This window comes from Dama dama, chromosome 33 (genome assembly GCF_033118175.1).
Source record: "Dama dama isolate Ldn47 chromosome 33, ASM3311817v1, whole genome shotgun sequence".
Lineage (NCBI taxonomy): Eukaryota > Metazoa > Chordata > Mammalia > Artiodactyla > Cervidae > Dama > Dama dama.
In genome coordinates, this window is record NC_083713.1 from 70,138,476 (window position 1) to 70,159,175 (window position 20,700).

A 20,700-nucleotide genomic window follows, 5' to 3' on the forward strand; every position below is an offset into this window, starting at 1 on the left:
ACTGCCAGGCGCTTGGTGAGGCTCCAAGATTACAGAGAACAGTAAAATGCGGTCCAATCTACGTAGGTAAAAGTGAAAGTGCTAGTTACTCAGTCGTTAGCCCAGCAGGCTCCTCTGTCCACGGGATTTCCCAGGCAAGCATACTGGAGTGGGTTGTCATTCTCTTCTCCAGGGGATATTCCTAACCCAGGGGTCGACCTTGGTCTCCTGCATTGCAGGCGGATTCTTTACCATCTGAGCCACCAGAGGAGGAGAAGGGGGTGACAGAGGATGAGATGATTGGAGAGTATCACTGACTCAATGGACATGAGTTCGAGCAAACTCCAGGAGATGGGGGAGGACAGAGGAGCCTTGCATGCTACAGGCCATGGGATCGCAAAGAGTGAGACCTGACTCTAAACAACCACAACAATGTACACATAAACAGGTTAATGTCAACTGCATACTGAGTAAGTATAATGACGGAAGGATTATAAGCAAAGAGGCAAAATGCTTTTTTGAAAATTAAATAAAAAAAATAGCATAAAAAGTACCTGGAATGGAAATTGATAAAGATAATGGAGCAGGAAGACATGGAATTTACCTCCTCCACGAATCGTCAAAAATACACTTATACATGGAACAGTTCTTACTGAAAACTAACTGGGAAGTAGAAGAAAGACTCCTATACAATCAAGGTCTATAAGAAAAATCCACATGTACTCAGGTAGGAGGGGCTCCTTGGTGGCTCAGGGGTAAAGAATCCGCCTGCCAATGCAGAAGATGCAGGTTTGATCTCTGAGTCAGGAAAATCCTCTGGAGAAGGAAATGGCAACCCACTCCAGTAATTTTGCCTAGAGAATCCCATGGACAGAGGAGCCTGGCAGGTTACAGTCCACGGGGTCACAAAAGAGTTGGATACAACTTAGTGACTAAACAAAAACAACAAATCAGGTAGGAAGGAAAGAAAAGTGACCAGGTCAGGTCCCCTAGAAGGGAACGCAGAGGAAAAGGGAGATCACACAAGCGCAGATCCGCCCCAGGGAGTGAGCACGTCAAGCGCATGTTGGGCTCCCCGTGGTCTGGGGTCCAGCGCAGGGAAGGCGAGCCCCCTGAGCTGACTGGAGGGCCGGGGGGCTAGCAGGAGGGCCAGGGTGCTAGCAGGAGGGCCGGGGGGCCTAACAGCAGGGCCGGGGGGCTAGCAGGACGGCCGGGGGGCTAGCAGGAGGGCCGGGGGGCTAGCAGCAGGGCCGGGGGGCTAGCAGGACGGCCGGGGGGCTAGCAGCAGGGCCGGGGGGCTAGCAGGAGGGCCGGGGGGCCTAACAGCAGGGCCGGGGGGCTAGCAGGACGGCCGAGGAGCTAGCAGGATGGCCGGGGGGCTAGCAGCAGGGCCGGGGGGCTAGCAGGACAGCCGGGGGGCTAGCAGCAGGGCCGGGGGGCTAGCAGGACGGCCGGGGGGCTAGCAGGGGGGCCGGGGGGCCTAACAGCAGGGCCGGGGGGCTAGCAGGACGGCCGGGGGGCTAGCAGGACGGCCGAGGGGCTAGCAGGAGGGCCGGGGGGCCTAACAGGAGGGCCAGGGGGCTAGCAGGAGGGCCGGGGTGCTAGCAGGAGGGCCGGGGGGACTAACAGGAGGGCCGGGGTGCTAGCAGGAGGGCCAGGGTGCTAGCAGGAGGGCCGGGGGTCTAGCAGGGGCGCCGGGGGGCTAGCAGCGGGGCCGGGGGGACTAACAGGAGGGCCGGGGTGCTAGCAGGAGGGCCGGGGGGCTAGCAGGGGGGCTGGGAGGCTAACAGCGGGGCTGGGGGACTAACAGGAGGGCCAGGGGGCTAGCAGGAGGGCCGGTGGGGGGGTAACAGGAGGGCCGGGTAAAGCCTAGACAGTGCTTGTGAGAAGCGCATCTGCTTGCTCTCAGGGCAGTGGGGGGTGGACAGAGGACTGCTCCAGCGGCAGCCCGGTTTCCTGCAACCACCCTGGCAAACGCCCCAGCCTGAGACCAGCAAACGCCCCAGCCTGGCTCATTTCATATCACAGCTCCGTAAGGGGCAGAGGGCTGTCACGACTGAGGTGAGAGCCCAGCTGCCACTGGCACGCACTCAGGCAGCGCATCAGAAGCAGCCCCAATCCCTGACGGCGCCCAGGCCCCAGAGCACGCACTCTGATCCAGACCGAGAGCACGTGCGGGTCCCCATCTGTCCTGTGACATGGCTCTGTGACGTGGCCAGGGAGGCAGAGGCTGGGGGCAGTGACTGGCTGTGAGGGACAACGGAGGACGTGGACCCAAAGCTGTCCGAGGAGGGTGGGGGCACTCGGGAGGCGGCGCTGGCCTCTGTCTATGGCTGGCCCACCAGAGTCTGCAACCTCTCTTGAGCTGAGGGCCCAGAGGCTCCTCTTGTTCCAGCGCTGCTCCCCTGTCGGGGGCGTGGGTCTCAGCGCCAAGAAAGGGGAAAGCACACACGTAAAGGGAATAGTTAGCTTGCAGTCAGCCCTCAGGGCTTCTGTTTCAGCAGCTGGGGATCTGTCCCTGTTCCTGACACAGCAGTAATGGGCGGTGAGCAGACGGGAAGCTTTAGCTTACAACTGGCTCCAACTCAAGCCCCTCCATCGACAGCCCCACCTTCTGCCAAGGTGAGAGCTGCCAGCACACCTCTGAGGAAAGACATGACTTGCTCTGATGTCAAACCCAGCTCTCCCACCAAAGGCAGTAGGCACATGCAGTCTATATACGGACACACACATAAAGACACCCTTCACGACTGCAACAGGTAACTGTCTCATGTAAATTCATAGAAGAGAAACTGAAGTAAAACGAGAAGGCAGAGGAGCTGGTCTCAATTGAAAGAGCAAAAGAAATCCCTGGGAGAAAAAGAAACACAAATAAACACATTACCAGATAAAGAATTCACACCATTAGTAATAAAAATGCTGATTGAATTATGGGGAAAAAAAAAAGAGATGAATACAGTGAAAATTTTAACCAGGAACTAGAAAATATAAAGAAGAATGAGTCAGAAATGAAAAATACGATAACAAATGAAAAACACACCAGAAAGAATGAAAGCAGACTAAGTGATGAGGAAGAACACAGACATGATCTGGAAGACAGAATTATGGAAATCACCCAGTTAGTTAGCAAAGAGAAAAAAATCAAATATGAAAAAATAAGAGCAGTTAAAAAGATCTTTGAGATGACAACAGGGGTTACCGACATTCACGTTATAGGGGCCTCAGTAGAAGAGAGAGAAAAGGGAGCTAAAAATATATTCATGAAATTATAGCTAAACATTCCCAAACCTGAAGAAGGAAAGATATCAAGGTACAGGAAGCACAGAGGGTCCCAAACAAGGTGAACTCAATCAGACCCAGCCAAGACATAGCATAATTAAAACTGCAACAGTTAAAACTAAAGACAGTTTTAAACACAGCATGAGAAAAAGAGAGTCATATACAAGGGAACCTCCATAAGGCTGTCTGCTGATTTTTCTGCAGAAACTTTGCAGGTTAGAGGGAGTGGTATGATATACTCAAAATGCTGAAAGAGAAAATAAAATCCTACAACCTAGGATATGCTATCCAGCAAGTTTATAATTTAGAACTGAAGTTGAAAGAGAGATAAAGAACTTCTCAGACAAACAAAAACGAAGGGTTCATCAATACCACACCTATCCTAAAATGTTAAAGTGCCTTCTCTAGATGGAAACAAAAGGCTATAACAAAAAGTAAGAATCCATAGAAAAGGAAAAATCCCACTAGGAAAGGCAAATATATAGTGAGGGCTGAGGATCATTCACTTAAATAAGCTAGGATGAAGGTTAAAAGACAAAAAACTGTAAAAGCAACTATGACTACAATGGACAGTGAAGGGATAGACCTGAAGATGTAAAATGTGACATCAAAACCACAAAATGTTCGGGAGGGGAATAAAAAAATGTAGATTCTTTAGAATGTGTCTGAACTTACATGACTGTAAGTTTAAAACAAGTTCAGTTCAGTTCAGTCACTCAGTCATGTCCAATTCTGCAACCCCATGAACTGCAGCACACCAGGCCTCCCTGTCCATCACCAACTGCCAGACTCTACCCAAACCCATATCCACTGAGTCAGTGATGCCATCCAACCATCTCATCCTCTGTCATCCCCTTCCACTCCTGCCCTCAATCTTTCCCAGCATCAGGGTCTTTTCAAATGAGTCAGCTCTTCGTATCAGGTGGCCAAAGTACTGGAGTTTCAGCTTCAACATCAGTCCTTCCAATGAACACCCAGGACTGATCTCCTTCAGGATGGACTGGTTGGATCTCCTTGCAGTCCAAGGGACTCTCAAGAGTCTTCTCCAACACCACAGTTCAAAAGCATCAATTTTTCGGTGCTCAGCTTTCTTTATAGACAAGTAGATACAGTTAGAAGCCAAAGTATATGAACCCCATGGTAACCACAAATCAAAAGCTTGCAATAGATACACAAAAGCTAGAAGGAAACACAAGCATACCACTAAAGAACAACAAACGAAGAAATAAAAAAGAAGAAATGAACAGAGAAGAACTATAAAGACAATAGGAAAACAAGTTATAAAATAGCTATGTATGTATAAAATAGATATATATATAAGTACTTATCTATCAATAGTTACTTTGAATATCCGTGGACTGGGGCTTCCCAGGTGGTGCTAATGGCAAAGAACCCACCTGCCAATGCAGGAGACATATGAGACACTGGTTCAATCCCTGGGTTTGGGAAGAATCCCAGGAGGAGGAACTGGCAACCCACTCCAGTATTCTTGCCTGGAGAATCCTGTGGACAGAGGAGCCTGGCAGGCTATAATCCACAGGGTCACACAGAGTTGGACATGACTAAAGTGACTTAGCATGCATGCACGCATCCATGGACTAAAGGTACCAATCAAAAGACATAGGGCAGATGACTGGATTAAAAAAAAAAAACAAAAAACAAAAAAACAAGACTCATCTATATACTGTTTACAAGAGACTCACTTCACAGCTGGAGACACATACAGACTATAAAAGTGAGGGGAGAAAAAGACATTTCATGCAAACAGAAATGACAAGAAAGTAGGTGCGACAATGCTCATACCAGACAAAATAGACTTTGAAACAAAGTCTCTGACAAAAGTTGAAGAAGGGCTCGATATAATGATAATGGGATTAATACAAGGAGAGGATGTATGTTAACAGATACACATCCAATATAGGAGCACCTAAATATATGAGGCAAGTATTAACAGACATAAATGAAGAAACTAACAATAATACAATAATAGTAGACTTTAGCACTCCACTTACATCAATGGACAGATCACCCAGAGAGAAAATCAATAAGGTAACAGTGGTCTTAAATGATATAATCAACCAATTGGATGTAACAGATGTCTACAAGACACTCCATCTCAAAGCAGCAGAATACACATTCTTTTCAAGCATACAGGTAACACTCTCCAAGACAGATCACATGCTAGGCCACAGGTAAGTCTCAACAACCTTAAGAGGACAGAAATTGTACAAGCATTTTTTTCTCCCCAACCACAATGGTATAAAACTAGAAATCAATTATGGAAAGAAAAATAAGAGCAGCACAAACATGTGAAGACTAAGCAACATGCTACTAAAAAACCAATGAGTTAATGATAAACTCAAAGGGAAAATCAGAAAATACCTACAGACAAAAGAAAATGGAAATACAACTTTTACTGCAGCAAAAGTAGTTCTAAGAGGGAAGTTCACAAGAAACAAGAAAAACAGGTCTTCTCCAAGAAACAAAAAAAAGTCTCAAATAAACAACCTAGCATGTAAAGGAGTCAGAAAAAAAAAACAAAGTCCAAAGTCAGCAGAATGAAGGAAATTATAAATATCAGAGAGGAAATAAATAACATAGAGATCAAAAGAACAATGGAGGGGAAAAAAAAAAAAATCAATGAAACTAAGAGCAGTCTTTTTTTCTTTAAAAGATAATCTCAACTGAATACATTTAGCCAGGGTCGTAAGGAAGAAAAATGAAAGAGGACTCAAATAAACAAAATAAGAAATTAAAGAGAAGAAATAACAAATGATGCCATAGATATATAAAACTCATAAGAGAATGGTATAACCAGTTATATACAAACAAACTGGACAACTTAGAACAGACAAGTTTCTACTCACATACAGTCTGCCAAAACTAAGTCAAGAATAAATAATTTGACAGACTACTAGATATGAAATAGGGAAAAAAAAAAATATGACCTGTAAACAAAGGTCAGGACCAGGTGACTTTACCGGAGAATTCTACCAAACTTACAAAGAACTTATACCTATCCTTCCTGAATTATTCCAAAAAAATTCAAGGATAGAACACTCACAAATTCATTCTATTAAAACATCATTACTCTGCTATCAAAACCAGACAAGGACACTATCAAAAAAGAAAATTACAAGCCAGTATCTTTAATGAATGTAGGTGCAAAAATCCTCAATGAAACATCAGGAAACTGAATTCAACAACATATACAAAGAACCATACACCGTGATCAAGAGGGATTTACTCCAAGATTTCAAGGATGATCCAACATTTGCAAATCAATCAATGTTATAAACCACATTAACAAAAGGAAAGATGAAAATCACAGGATCATAGACACAGAAAAAGCACTTGACAAAATTTAACATTCATTCATGATAACAACTCTCAAAGTGGGTATAAAGGGAATATATATCAACACAATAAAGGCCAGTTATAACAAATCCACAGCTAACAACATACATAATGGGAAAAAGCTGAAAGCCTTTCCCCTAAAATCAGGAACAAGACAAGAATGCCCGCTCTTACTACTTCTATTTAACACTGTATTGAAATCCTAACCACAGCAATCAGACAAGAAAGAAAGAGAGAGAAAGAAATGGGGAGGGGGAGGAAGGGAAGGAGAGAGAAAGACAGAGAAGGAAAGAAAGAAAGGGCATCAAATTGGAAGGGAAGATGTACAATTGTTATTATTTTCAGATGACAGGGTACTACATATAGAAAATCCTAAAGTCTTCACCAAAAAACTATTAGAACTAGTACAAGAATTCTATAAGGTTTCAGAAAACAAGATCAATTCACAGAAATCTGTTGCATTTCTATATGCTAATAATGAATTATCAGAAAGTTAAAAAAAATCCCATTTAAAACTGCATCCAAAAAAATTACCAAGGAATAAACTTAACTGAGGAGGTGAAAGACCTGAATGCTGAAAACTATAAAACACTGAAAATGGAAATTGAAGATAATTTAAATGGAAAGATATCCTGTGCTCTTGGATTGGAAGAATTGACATTATTAAAATGACCATATTACCCAAAGCAATCTACAGATTTAATGTAATCCCTTTCAAAATACCCATGACACTTCCACAGAACTAAAATGAATAATTCCAAAATTTATGTGGAACCAGAAAATACCCCAAATTACCAAAACAATCTTGAGGAAAATGAACAAAACTAGAGGTATCATGCTCCCCAACTTTAAATTATACTACAAAGCTACAGAAATTAAAACAGCATGCTACTGGTACAAAAACAAGACACACAGATCAATGCAACAGAACAGAAAGACCAGAAATAAATCCACACACCTATGATCGATTAATCTACAACGAAGGAGGCAAGATTATACAACAGCTTTTAAAAGACCGTTCAACAAGTAGTTCTGGGAAAACTGGATAGGAACATGTAAAAAAAATGAGATTAGAACATTTTTAACACCACATGCAAAAATAAACTCAAAATGTATTAAAGACCTAAATGTAAGACCTGAAACCATAAAACGGCTAGAAAAGAACATTGGCAGAACACTCTTTAACATAAATCATAGCAATATTCTTTTGGATCTGTCTCCTAAGGCAAAGTAAATAAATAAAAGTAAAAATAAACTAATGGGACCTAATTACATTTAAAAGCTTTTGCACAGCAAAGGAAACGACTGACAAAATGAAAAGACAACTGTCAGAATGGGAGACAATATTTACAAGTGATCAATAAGGGATTAGTGTTCATAATACATAGACAGCTCATACAACTCAATATTAAAAAAAAAAAAACAATTAAAAAATGGGCAAAGATCTGAACAGACATTTCCCCAAAAAAGATGCACAGATGGCTAACAGGTCCATGAAAAGATGTTCAACATCACTAACTATTAGAGAAATGTAAATCAAAACCATAAAAAGCTATTACCTCACATCTGTCAGAATAGCTATCATCAAAACACCTATAAATAACACATATCAGAGAGGATGTAGAGAAACGGGAACCCTTGTACAATACTGATGGGAATGTAGACAGGTGCGGCACCAATGGAAAACAGTATGGAGGTTCCCCAAAAGCCTAAAAACAGAACTAGTATATAACCCAGTAATTCCACTTGTGGGTATATATCCCCAAAAACCATAAATGCTAATTCAAAAAGGTACATGCACCTCAATGTTCACAGCAGCATTACTTAAAACAGTCAAGATGTGGAAGCAACCTGAGTGTCACCAATAGATGAACGAAAATGGTGTCAGTGTATATACACATGCACACAAAGGAATGTTACTCAGCCATAAAAAATGAAATTTTGCCATTTGCAACAAAATGGAGGGACATAGAGAGTATTATGCTTAGTGAAAAAAGCCAGAAAGACAAATATTTTATGTCACCATTTATATGTAGAATCTAAAAAATAAAACAAACTCACAGATATAGAAAACAAACTAGTGGTCACCAGTGGGGAAAGGGGTCGGGGGAGGAACAAGATAGGGGTATGGGATTAAGAGATACAAAGTATTAACACTCAGTTCAGTACAGTTTAGTTCCTCAGTCGACTCCGACTCTTTGCGACCCCATGAACCGCAGCACTCCAGGCCTCCCTGTCCGTCACCAACTCCTGGAGTTTACCCAAACTCATGTCCATTGAGTCGGTGATGCCATCTAACCATCTCATCTTCTGTCGTCCCCTTCTCCTCCTGCCTTCAATCTTTCCCAACATCAGGGTCTTTTCAAATCAGTAAGCTCTTCACACCAGGTGGCCAGAATATTCAAGTTTCAGCTTCAACATCAATCATTCCAATGAACACCCAGAACTGATTTCCTTTAGAATGAACTGGTTGGATCTCCTTGCAGTCCAAGGGACTCTGAAGAGTCCTCTCCAACACCACAGTTCAAAAGCATCAATTCTTCTGTGCTCAGCTTTCTTTATAGTCCAACTCTCACATTCATACATGACTAATGGAAAAATCATAGCCTTGACTAGATGGACATTTGTTGACAAAGTAACGACTCTGCTTTTTAATATGCTGTCTAGGTTAGTCATAACTTTCCTTCCAAGGAGTAAGCATCTTTTAATTTCAGGGCTGCAGTCACCATCTGCAGTGATTTTGGAACTCAGAAAAATTAAGTCAGCCACTGTTTCCCCATCTATTTGCCATGAAGTGATGGGACCAGATGCCATGATCTTAGTTTTCTGAATGTTGAGCTTTAAGCCAACTTTTTCACTCACCTCTTTCACTTTCATCAAGAGGCTCTTTAGTTCTTGGCTTTCTGCCATAAGTATGGTGTCATCTGCATATCTGAAGTTATTGATATTTCTCCCGGCAATCTTGATTCCAGCTTGTGCTTCTTCCAGCCCAGTGTTTCTCATGATGTACTCTGCATATAAGTTAAATAATCAGGGCGACTATATAAAACCTTGACATACTCCTTTTCCTATTTGGAACCAGTCTGTTGCTCCATGTCCAGTTCTAACTGTTGCTTCCTGATCTGCATACATGTTTTTCAAGAGGCAGGTCAGGTGGTCTGGTATTCCCATCTCCTTCAGAATTTTCCACATTTTCTTGTGATCCATACAGTCAAACGCTTTGGCATAGTCAATAAAGCAGAAATAGATGTTTTTCTGGAACTCTCTTGCTTTTTCAATGATCCAGCAGATGTTGGCAATTCGATCTCTGGTTCCTCTGCCCTTTCTAAAACCAGCTTAAACATCTGGAAGTTCATGGTTCACATACTGTTGAAGCCTGGCTTAGAGAATTTAGAGTATTACTTTACTAGCGTGTGAGATGAGCGCAACTGTGTGGTAGTTTGAGCTCTTACGCATTGTCTTTTTTTGGGATTGGAATGAAAACTGACCTTTTCCAGTCCTGTGGCCACTGCTGAGTTTTCCAAATTTGCTGGCATATTGAGTGCAGCACTTTCACAGCATCATCTTTTAAGATTTGAAATAGCTCAACTAGAATTCCATCACTTTCACTAGCTTTGTTTGTAGTGATGCTTCTTAAGGCCCACTTGACTTCACATTCCAGGATGTCTGGCTCTAGGTGAGTGATCACACCATCATGATTATCTGGGGCGTGAAGATCTTTTTTGTGTAGTTCTTCTGTGTATTCTTACCACCTCTTCTTAATATCTTCTGTTTCTGTTAGGTCCATACCATTTCTGTCCTTTATTGAGCCCATCTTTGCATGAAATGCCTCCTCGGTATCTCTAATTTTCTTGAAGAGATCTCTAGTCTTTCCCATTCTATTGTTTTCCTTTATTTCTTTGCACTGATCTAGAGGAAGGCTTTCTTATCTCTCCTAGCTATTCTTTGGAACTCTGCATTCAAATGGGTGTATCTTTCCTTTTCTCCTTTGCTTTTCACTTCCCTTCGTTTCACAGCTATTTGTAATGCCTCCTCAGACAGCCATTTTGCTTTTTTTGCATTTCTTTTTCTTGGGGATGGTCTTGATCCTTGTCTCCTGTACAATGTCACGAACCACCATCCATAGTTCATCAGGCACTCTGTCTATCAGATCTAGTCCCTTAAATCTATTTCTCACTTCCACTGTATAATCATAAGGGATTTGATTTAGGTCATACTTGAAAGGTCTAGTGGTTTTCCCCACTTTCTTCAATTTAAGTCTGAATTTGGCAATAAGGAGTTCATGATCTGAGCCACAATCAGCTCCTGGTCTTGTTTTTGCTGACTGTATAGAGCTTCTCCATCTTTGTCTGCAAAGAATATAATCAATTTGATTTCAGTGTTGACCATCTGGTGATGTCCATGCGTAGAGTTCTCTTGTGTTGTTCCAAGAGGGTCTTTGCTATGACCAGGGCATTCTCTTGGCAGAACTATTAATACTATGTGTAAAATAAATAAGCAACAAGGATACATTGTATATCAAGGATACATTATAGCCATTATTTTGTAATAATTTTAAAAGGACAGCAGTCCATAAAGAAACTGAATCACTACACTGTATCCCTGAAAGTAATATTATAAATCAACTATATTTAATAAAGCGTTTTTAAGGTACCTGGTAATGAGATGGCACTTAGGGTAGATTCTTTTTTTTTTTTTTTTTATTGATGGCACTTTTTATTTTCCTTCCAAAAAAACCAACTGAAACTAAATGAAGTAAATGATCTCAAATTTTTATTCTTCATAATAAAACAAAATATGAAGCTCAAAACTGGATCACTTGATCCTTTCTCTTCTTATCACCTCCCAGCTCAAAATGCTTGCATCTCTTAATAGCCAGCATTCTCTTCGATCTGCAGTTGGGCTCAATGCATTCAAGACTCAGTACCATCTTCATTGTAGTTTGAGCCTTTTTCCAGAAAACCGGCTTAGCCTGCCCCCCACATCCACTCTGCTCCCTGCCAGAAAGCCTCTTTCCCTGGGCGCACAGAGAACCCCTGCCCTTCTTGTATGCGTCACTCTGTGGGGCTGGTGCTCCCCGCACTTCTTACAGAAAGTCCATGGGTTTTTGGAACGTTTGCCATGTTTGCGAGAGCGATAACGGCACGGAAAAAAAGCAGGGTAGATTCTTCTGATTCCCCAACAGGCCTGTGATCTACAAGATGTTTTCATATCCTGTCTCAGGGAGATGCTGACCAAGAGAGCCTCAGCTGCATGTGAGTGAAAGCGGTGTGCAACTGGTTAACACGTGGCGTTGAGTAAGGGTCCCTTCCTGCCCTTCCCTGGCTCCGATTCCTTCCCCTTCCTTCTGGCATCGCAGAGTGGAAGTACTCTGGGGACAGCCAAACCCTCAGTCTTCTGCAAATCGCAGTCCTAGACTCCTCTTCCCTGTAACAGTGAATGATAAGATGCAGTGGGCATGTTAGGCAGCAGTACCACAAGGCACAGTGATGCCTTAGCAAGCACGTCCTGGGAAGGGTGCACCTTCTGGAAACAGAGACAGATGGAGCTCCCCGGTTGGACTCTGTCAACACTCATGAGTTACATACATGGGAGCTTCTTTGCGTTCTTCTTCCCTGTTGCTTTACAGGAACCATATTAAGCTGAGTTACACATCTCAGGGACTTGCTTTGAAACACATGGATTAGGTACCATGTTATACTGTTGTAAGAACTGTTGAACTTTACCACTGAAAGAGAAGCCTGCACATGTTTTTTACTTCATTTCTATTTTTCAGTGCCTGCTGACCGTCCACTGACTTGCACCAAGCCGGCTGTTCGATTCATTTCTCAGGCACAAAATCATTTTCACACTTTCATCCTCCAAAAATTATTGTTCCTTTTCTTCACTAAGCAAAAATTCATCCTGATCTCAGCCCAATTTGGGTTTCTTTCAAGTGCCACCAAAAGGCTTTCCTCATGAGCATTCTTCAATTCCGTCTTTACTTTCAAGCATTTCATTACTGAGGCCCTGAAGGTAGGGGTATGGATTTTTAGATGAATTGCTTTATTTCAGTCCAATTTATGGCAGTGAGATTAAAGAGAAAAACAAATACACCATGATGGACAACTCTGACAGAGCCCCGCAGTCTCTGCAAACGTGGTGGGATGAGTGTGACTGCATGAACATCAATACGTCACATAAAACGGTAATGTCAGCCTTGTGAGGAGGGGCTTTGCTTGCTGAAACGAGTGGTGACGCTGGAGAGGCGCTGCTGGCAGGAACTGAGGGTGGCCTCCAGCTGACAGCCAGAACTGCTGCCCTCGGCCAACAGGCATCAAGGGACTGAATGCCGCCAAGAACTGTGTGAACTTGGGAGTGGATTCTTCCCCAGTCGAGCCTCAGCTGAGACCACTGCCCAGGTCAGCACCTTCACTAACTTTGTAAGAGTCTGACACAAGGGACCCTGCTCCACAGTGCCACACACAGAAACCATGTGATAATGCACTGTGTTATTTTAGGCCACTGTATTTGTGTAATATTGCTATGTAGCAACACATACTAAATTCACAGAGAAAGAGAAAAGCAACCCTGGTATCTGAGAGCCAATCTGGTACTCTCAGCAAGGCCCTGGTGTTGCTGGGAGCTGGGCTGCATTCACACTAGGCTTTTGGGTTAAATATAAATAGCTCCAGAGGACATCAACATCAGATAGGGTCACAAGGATCAAGGAAAAAAACATGACCACTCTGTAATGTTTGTATATGGGCAAAAACATGAACACTGTTCAAATCCCCTAAATGATCAAACATCCCCCTATATTGGCTAATATGAACACAGAACTTTAACCTTGATTCTTTTCCCTTGGCCCATAGAGAAGATTTCTTTAGATACTCATTCACCGAATTATCCCTCCTTAATGCATCTAACACAGAGCAAAGCTCTACTTTCTCTAATCTTCCCCTAAATCACCTAAAAGAAGTCTGAATCCCGTAAGTCTTTTCTAAGGCCTCCTTACTGAGATGCTGTATGATTCCCCACTGCCGTGTGGTCTCCTTCACTACAACCAGCAATAAACCCAACTGGTCTAACTGGGTGTGTTCCCAGAGGTCTCTGACTGGAGGACACTGCCAACCGCAAACAAGGCAAATCAAGAAAAACAAAAAGCAAACATGGTTTTATCATGGCATGTGCATAAAAACAGAAGCATAAACCAGGAAAATACAGAGCTTAAATTAGATCTAAAATACAAAAAAATAAGTATCTCCAAGTGAGTATAAAGAAATTATTTGATAAATAGTATTAAGGTAAGTGGGTAGGAGCAGGAAAACTAGGATGGATCAACATTGTGGACTAAATAAGAATAAACTCTATGTAGCATAAAGGATTAAACATAAATAAAAAATTATGAGCTGAAATGTAATGAATTACTTATCAGATCAATGTAAAAAGAACACTGCCATTTTGAAACAAACAAAAAAACCTGATCAATTTGGGTACCAACGCCTTGCATGAAAAGAAAAGCAATACACAAATCAAAGAACAGCCTGAGAAATATGTGCATCACCGTGACAAAATATTTAAATCTAGAATAGAGACTTTAATCAAATTTACAAGGAAAACATCAGATACCTGAAAGATAAGTGAGCAAAGCCTTCAACAGATCAGTCAAATAAGCAGAAAACAGTGCAAACAAAAACATGCAATCATGTTCAGGCCAGTCACTGGTCCAAAGAGGTACTATTCTAAAGCCACTAAGGTAGCAAGTCAGACAAATGAACACAGCGGAGACGCCTGTACCATCCTGGAAGCCCCTTCATGGAGGCAGTATTTTATATTGCTATAACTTATTTATAAAGCAACACAGAGGAGTCAGAATCCAATCTTGAGACTCGTAGGAAATCTTTCCAAAGAAACCATTTGTTCAGATTTTACAAGAGGATTATCTACAATGGTAAACAGAAGTCTAACAATAGGGAAATGTTTAATGAATTGTGCTGGATTATCTAGCATGCACATAGTTATGAAGACTAGGAACATGGAAAATATTTAGGACTTAATGTGACCAAAAAAAAAAATGCAGTTTATAAAACTGTAAATAAAGGTTACCATTAGCTGCATGGCTATAATATGCCCTAGGCATATTTTGGGCATTTTCATCACATTTCATTTAATCTTCACAATACCCTGCCACCCTGCCAGGAGAGTTATATTATTCTCATTTTATAGATGAAGATACTAGGGCAAAGTGATTAAATAAAGTGGCCAAGGTCACAGAGCTGGGACGTTGAGGAGACAGACATGAACCAAGATAGGACTCCAATGCTGTATTTGTAACTACACTGTTTTACCTCTTTTACACACACATGATGGCTGCAGCTAGGTGCCACCATGGATATCTGGGACAAATACTGGATTAAATATGCAAATGTGAAATAACTGTGATACGGGAATAGGATTAATGTCAATTTAATTACAAAAACGCTCATCTTTAATGATATATGATCTACCCAATGCCAACAATCAAGCAATGAACTGGTGAACTCCAATTCCATGAGAAGTTTTAATTATATGTCTGCATGTGTGCTCCGTCATATCTGACTCTTTGCAATTCCATGGATTGTAGCCTGACAGTCTTCTCTGTCCGTGGAATTTCCCAGGCAAGAATACTGGAGTGGGTTGCCATTTCCTACTCTAGGGGATCTTCCTGATCCAGGGATCCCACCTGTGTTTCCTGCATTGGCAGGTGGATTCTTCATTGAGCCACCAGGAAAGTCTTTTAATTATACACATCCTTGGAAAAAGTCCTGTCCAAAACGACTTCTAATTTCATTCTTTCCTGACAGAGCAGAACAGAGGGACAGAATACAGAATATAGCCATCAGATCACTGCACAACGGTGAGGGAGGGGAAGCCCAGGGGTACAGAGACCCAGCAGGAACCATGGAATCGCAGAGCTGATGGGGAAGACAAGTTAGCTTCAAGACTACCAGGCAAGGACATGTGTACTAAGGAGGCCCATTTGCTTCCCCTCTTATACTAATCTAAGCTCCTATCTACTTACAGTGGGCAGGTATAAAGATAAAAGTCGGAGTCCCCGTAGGAAGAGCAGTGAGTACCCCGTATGTTTGTCTTTCTGTAAAAACTGAATCAGTGATGCTATGTGGCAACCTGAGGGCAGGTACAGGCTCGCCCCTTGCCATCCAGGTGTGTGTGTGCTGACAGCAAAGCAAGACACTTCTTCTCAGGGCAGTGAATTATTCCCTTTTCTCCACACCTACGTCTTCAAGTCTTTTGATTCTACTGGCACTTTCAGGATGACCTAAATCCTTGGTCAAATGTCAGATGACACCCTAACCACTGTCACCTTTTCTCGGTGGTAAATTAAAATAGAGGATGCTTTGGATTCTATTAGGCTTCCCTGATAGCTTAGTTGGTAGAGAATCTGCCTGCAATGAAGGAGACCCCGGTTTGATTCCTGGGTCGGGAAGATCCCCCAGAGAAGGGATAGGTTACCCACTCCAGTATTCTTGGAAGATCCCCCAGAGAAGGGATAGGTTACCCACTCCAGTATTCTTGGGCTTCCCTTGTGGCTCAGCTGGTAAAGAATCTACTGCAATGCAGGAGACCTGGGTTCGATCCCCGGGTTGGGAAGATCCCCTGGAGAAAAGAAAGGCTACTTCCTCCAGTATTCTGGCCTAGAGAATTCCATGGACTGTATAATCCATGGGGTCACAAAGAGTTGGACACAACTGAGCGATTTTCACTTTCTTTCACTTTGGATTCTAATATGAAAGTTGGATCAGAAAACCTATGTTAAGAAGCACTGACTTTGGGGGTGGGAAAACAAGAGAACCCCATCCCTAGACATTCTATACTGTTTTTTCTTAAGTTGGCTTATAACATGAGTTTTTATTTTTATTTCAACTTTACTTCGACTTCTGGAACCGTGCTCACCAACAAAAGTTTGCTTTCCATCCTTCACCATACTACTGACCCCCTTTACCCATTTCACCCTCCCTCTGCCCCCTTCCCCTCTGCTAAACACTACTCTGTAACATTTTGCTCAGTCTTGCTCAGAAAGCCCCTCACTTTGTGTGAGATGATCACTATCATGCTCAGAGCCAATTGTAACTCCCAGATTACAAGTGACACCCACTGTCCAACTACATCATCTGTGCAATCTCTTCAGAAGAATATCGCACAAAGGGTCAGGGCAGAGCTCATTTGTTGTCAAGGCTTTTGAGACAGGGAAAGTGAAAGTGGATGCTTGAACAGATATCAACGTTTTAGGGGGGCAGAGGGAGCAGGTTTGGGGAAGGGAGGATGTGAAACAAGGCCCTGTAAATCTGATTTTACCGATACTACATCTTGGCCAGACCAGAATCAGTTATGTGCAAAATGATTAATCACTGTCTCCCTGAAATATTCAAGGTCCTGCTGCCTATTCTTTGGATGGAAAAAAATCTAATGCTGAAATATGACTTTCAGGCTTTTGTTCATCCTATACCCTTTTAATAAAGCAGGACACAAAATTTTGCCTTGGGCTTGGCTGAGTTATGGGATTTATCTCCTAAGTGGCAAAGCTTCATCCCTCAGCCCCATCCACCAAACCGTGCCCAAGTTATAGGAAGTCTGAGAAAGAAGGAAAAATGTGGGTGCTGTCCCTAAGGCATCCATCTATCAGATGCAATAATTGCTCCAAGAGACAGGTTTTCTCTTTATATTTATAGAAAAATAGTCACCGCAGAAGAAAATGAATTTAGCTAATGGGCAAATGTGGATGGCGCTGCATGGCGGATACTCTGACAAATGTGGCTGATGCATTACAACCTGCCTCCATCACTGCTGGGAGGAGAGGGAAGCAGAAGGACAAATTCTTGGGCATTATTGAGGCAATGGCTTCAGCTGGGTCCCCACCTACCTTCTCTGCATACTCAGACACGATCTGCTTGATCTCGGCAGAGCATAGGCCCACGATCTGGCCCACGGAGCTTGCGGTCAGCCGGCTCTGCAATCACAAGGCAGGGTGTGCTCTTAAGGCCATGCACTGGCTTTCACACATTGGAAACCCTGGGCATGACTATAGCAAAACAGATAAAATTCCCAGGGGAAAAGTAATTTGGCTTTTCCTCATGTGTTCATCAACAAGGAAGGGAGAAACAAGCCTCAGGACAAAGGTTACCTCACCTCACTCCCTCCTGCATCACTCAGCAAGCTCTGTTAAGATTCTCCTCAGACCCTGGGTATCTGTAGAAAATCATTCTTCACCATTTACACCCCATCCCACAGTTTTTGTTGCTGAGGATCACTAAAAAGAGCCTACAGGGAACTTGGCAGGCATAGGACTCAGAGGAAGAAAGTGGAAATGGGAGAGGAAAAGGGATCTCAGAATTCCTGATCTATCTCCTGACTGTCACGGGTCTTTCCCGCTGTAAAGAGGGATTCTCTTTCAAAGCACCTGGATAAACACTCGGGACAGGTCATGAGCTCTGAGAAGAGGGAATATAAATTCGGTGCCGTACCATCTACCCAGATGGTATAGGAAAGAAACAGGAGACAGGGGCTCCTGTGGCCTGAATGCCACATGTGGTTGTGGACAAGCAGGGCGGAACCTCAGCTGTCCCGCAAGGGTCCTGTGATGCCATCCAGCTGGGACATCCTGTCTTCACAAAGGTCCTTCAGGTCTCCCTCCGAGAGGTTCCCGTGAATAGCAACACCGTGCATGTATAAAAAGTTCCCCAAAGAAAGATCCCAGGAAAACAAGAAGCAGAGTGCTAAAAAGAGAGTGCCCTGAAGGTGAACTCTTGGGAGAGGGCCCTCCACGGCAGAGCAAGCTGGTTCCCAGTCTCCCTCTGCACGCTGCGCCCACCCTCCCGGCCACGCCCGCCTCACCTCCTCATGTGCCATGGCGGTCATCGTGGTCATCAGGGACTGGATACGCTGCTACAAGAGGAATGGGGAGAAGTAGCAGTGAGCAGGCCTGCCCACAAAAGGCTTAAGCTGAGTATCCTAACAGGGCTTTTCAGCAGAATCCAAGGGCTGTTTTACCCAGTCTCATTTTATGGTGAGTCTCAGGAGAGGTGATGGAAGGAGACTGAAAGGAGTATGAAAAAACAGCCAACGGTAGCTGGCCATTCTGGAAAACTGGAGATGAAAGTGAAATCTCTCCCCAGAAGATTTTTGCAGAAACCCTAAAGGGCCAAACGGACCACTCACCTCTTCAGCAGCTTGAAGCTCTTCCTCCTCGTGGGCATCAGCTTTTTCTGCAGTCAACAGCCCTGTCGGAAGTGCCGTTTTCTTATCCTCAGCCTGGAAGGGAAGATGCAAAAACTGCAGCTGAACACTATAGGTGGAGACAGTAGAGAAAGGGTAACACTGCAAAGAGCCATCAGTCTGTGAAAGAAACACACAGATCTGGACAAATGACCCAGCCTCTGGAAAGGATGCAAAACCCAGAGACCTCAGCCTCTACTCCAACCACATGCCAAGCAGGTGGAGCCTTGGGCCTTGCCCAATGCCTGCATCCATCTCTGAACTACTTGCTGATTAAATTCCTATCAGGCCACACACCTTTGCCAGACTTATCCATGCACTGTGATTGGGTCTTCCCCTACTTTAATTTCTTTAAGAGTTGATCACTGCCTTTTTTTCAGCTGAGGTGCATTAGTGGATATGAAAGCAATTTAGCAGGTATGACTGGCATCTAAATAGAAATAACAGAACATATCAGAGTGCATTACAGGGAGTACAGAGTACTGCTTTGCGAAACTTGTTTTTGGGGTTGTGTGTGTGTGTGTGTCTACTAAACCATGATGAAAGTAACGCCTACTACCAAGAGCTGTCAACAAAGCTTGAAAATCGCTGGTTTAAAGGATAAGACTCTAAGCTGCTTGTCCTGATGCTCAAGCTCCATGCTACAAGCCCAGCTCAGGCTCAAAATATACCGCACCACACTCAGGACACCTGGAGTCACGGCTGCTCCCCAGGCCTGTGCTGTGAGTCTAGAGTTCTTGGTTTCAGCTCCATCTTTGCCATTCACAAGCTGTTGACCTCAGATTTACCTTCTCTGGATATTAGGGTCTCTTGGGGTTGAATGAGAGAACCGGCCTCAAATATCCCTCTGAGACCATCCCAATTCTGGGTTGTGCTTTTATAACAAGCATGTGACTGGCTCCAGGGGCTGGCCTGAGCACCTGTGTATATCTGCAGGGGATAAGACTTCCAGTTCAAATGTGCCATCTGACATGAGAATGATAAGGCAAGGCCAATGTGAATAATATTTCATGGACATCTCATAATTTTTCCAAGCATAATCAAATTGCCTTATTTCAGAATACAGTCATATACACAGACATTCTTTTAAGACCTAAAATTATATATTACACATACACATCAAATTCTTATACACAATACAGTTACCCCATGACACTAATCCAGAAAAGCCTTGCTTTGGAGGAAATGGCTGTTTGGTTGAGTGAAAACACAAATGTGGAAGTGAGAAAACCAAAAAAGATGGCATAATCAATGCATAAAATGATTATTAATGATAATAATGGTGATGACAGTTTACACTTAGTAAATGTGCACTATGAGTTGGATTATTCTGCATCTTTTACATTTTAATCTTCACAACCGTGTTGTGAGATAGTACAACTTCTGTCCCCATTTTACAGATGTCATAAACTGAGTCACAACAATGAAGTGTACTGACTGAAATCACGCAGTGAAGGGGAGGAATCAGCATTTGAAACCAGCCAGTCTGGCTTTAGAACATAAGCACTTCAGTGCCCTCTGAGGACTGAGACAATGACCGCAGGAGGCAGAGGGAGGCTGGGGTCAGGGAAGGCTTCCGGGAAGCACCAGGGAGTGAGGTCTAGACAGAGGCGGGGCGGCAGGAGAACGGTAGGGGGAGTGGTGTCTCATTCAAGAAAATCTAGGGGTCAGGCAGGGAATGAGGAACAGGTTTGCTAGATCTCAAGCTGTGGACTCTCTCAGAGGTCACCAGCCACTTTGGTTAGCACGTTATCACTGAAAAGGCAGCAGGACAGAGCGCAGGCTTTGATGTCACACAGACCTGGGCTCAGGTTCTTTTTATGGCACTTT

The 20,700-nt window shown here is 43.3% G+C and overlaps 1 protein-coding gene and 1 pseudogene across 1 annotated transcript in view; both read right to left on the minus strand.

Moving 5' to 3' along the window:
* CCDC93 (coiled-coil domain containing 93) overlaps positions 1 to 20,700 on the minus strand; it is a 106,653-nt gene that overhangs the window by 46,196 nt on the left and 39,757 nt on the right. Inside the window, exons 9-11 of the mRNA XM_061135466.1 lie at positions 18,814 to 18,906; positions 18,490 to 18,540; positions 17,519 to 17,605 (exon numbers count right to left, since the gene is read on the minus strand). Coding sequence (XP_060991449.1) covers positions 17,519 to 17,605; positions 18,490 to 18,540; positions 18,814 to 18,906 — 231 coding nt within the window. The remainder of the gene's footprint in view (positions 1 to 17,518; positions 17,606 to 18,489; positions 18,541 to 18,813; positions 18,907 to 20,700) is intronic.
* LOC133050979 (large ribosomal subunit protein eL42-like) lies at positions 11,346 to 11,738 on the minus strand (annotated as a pseudogene).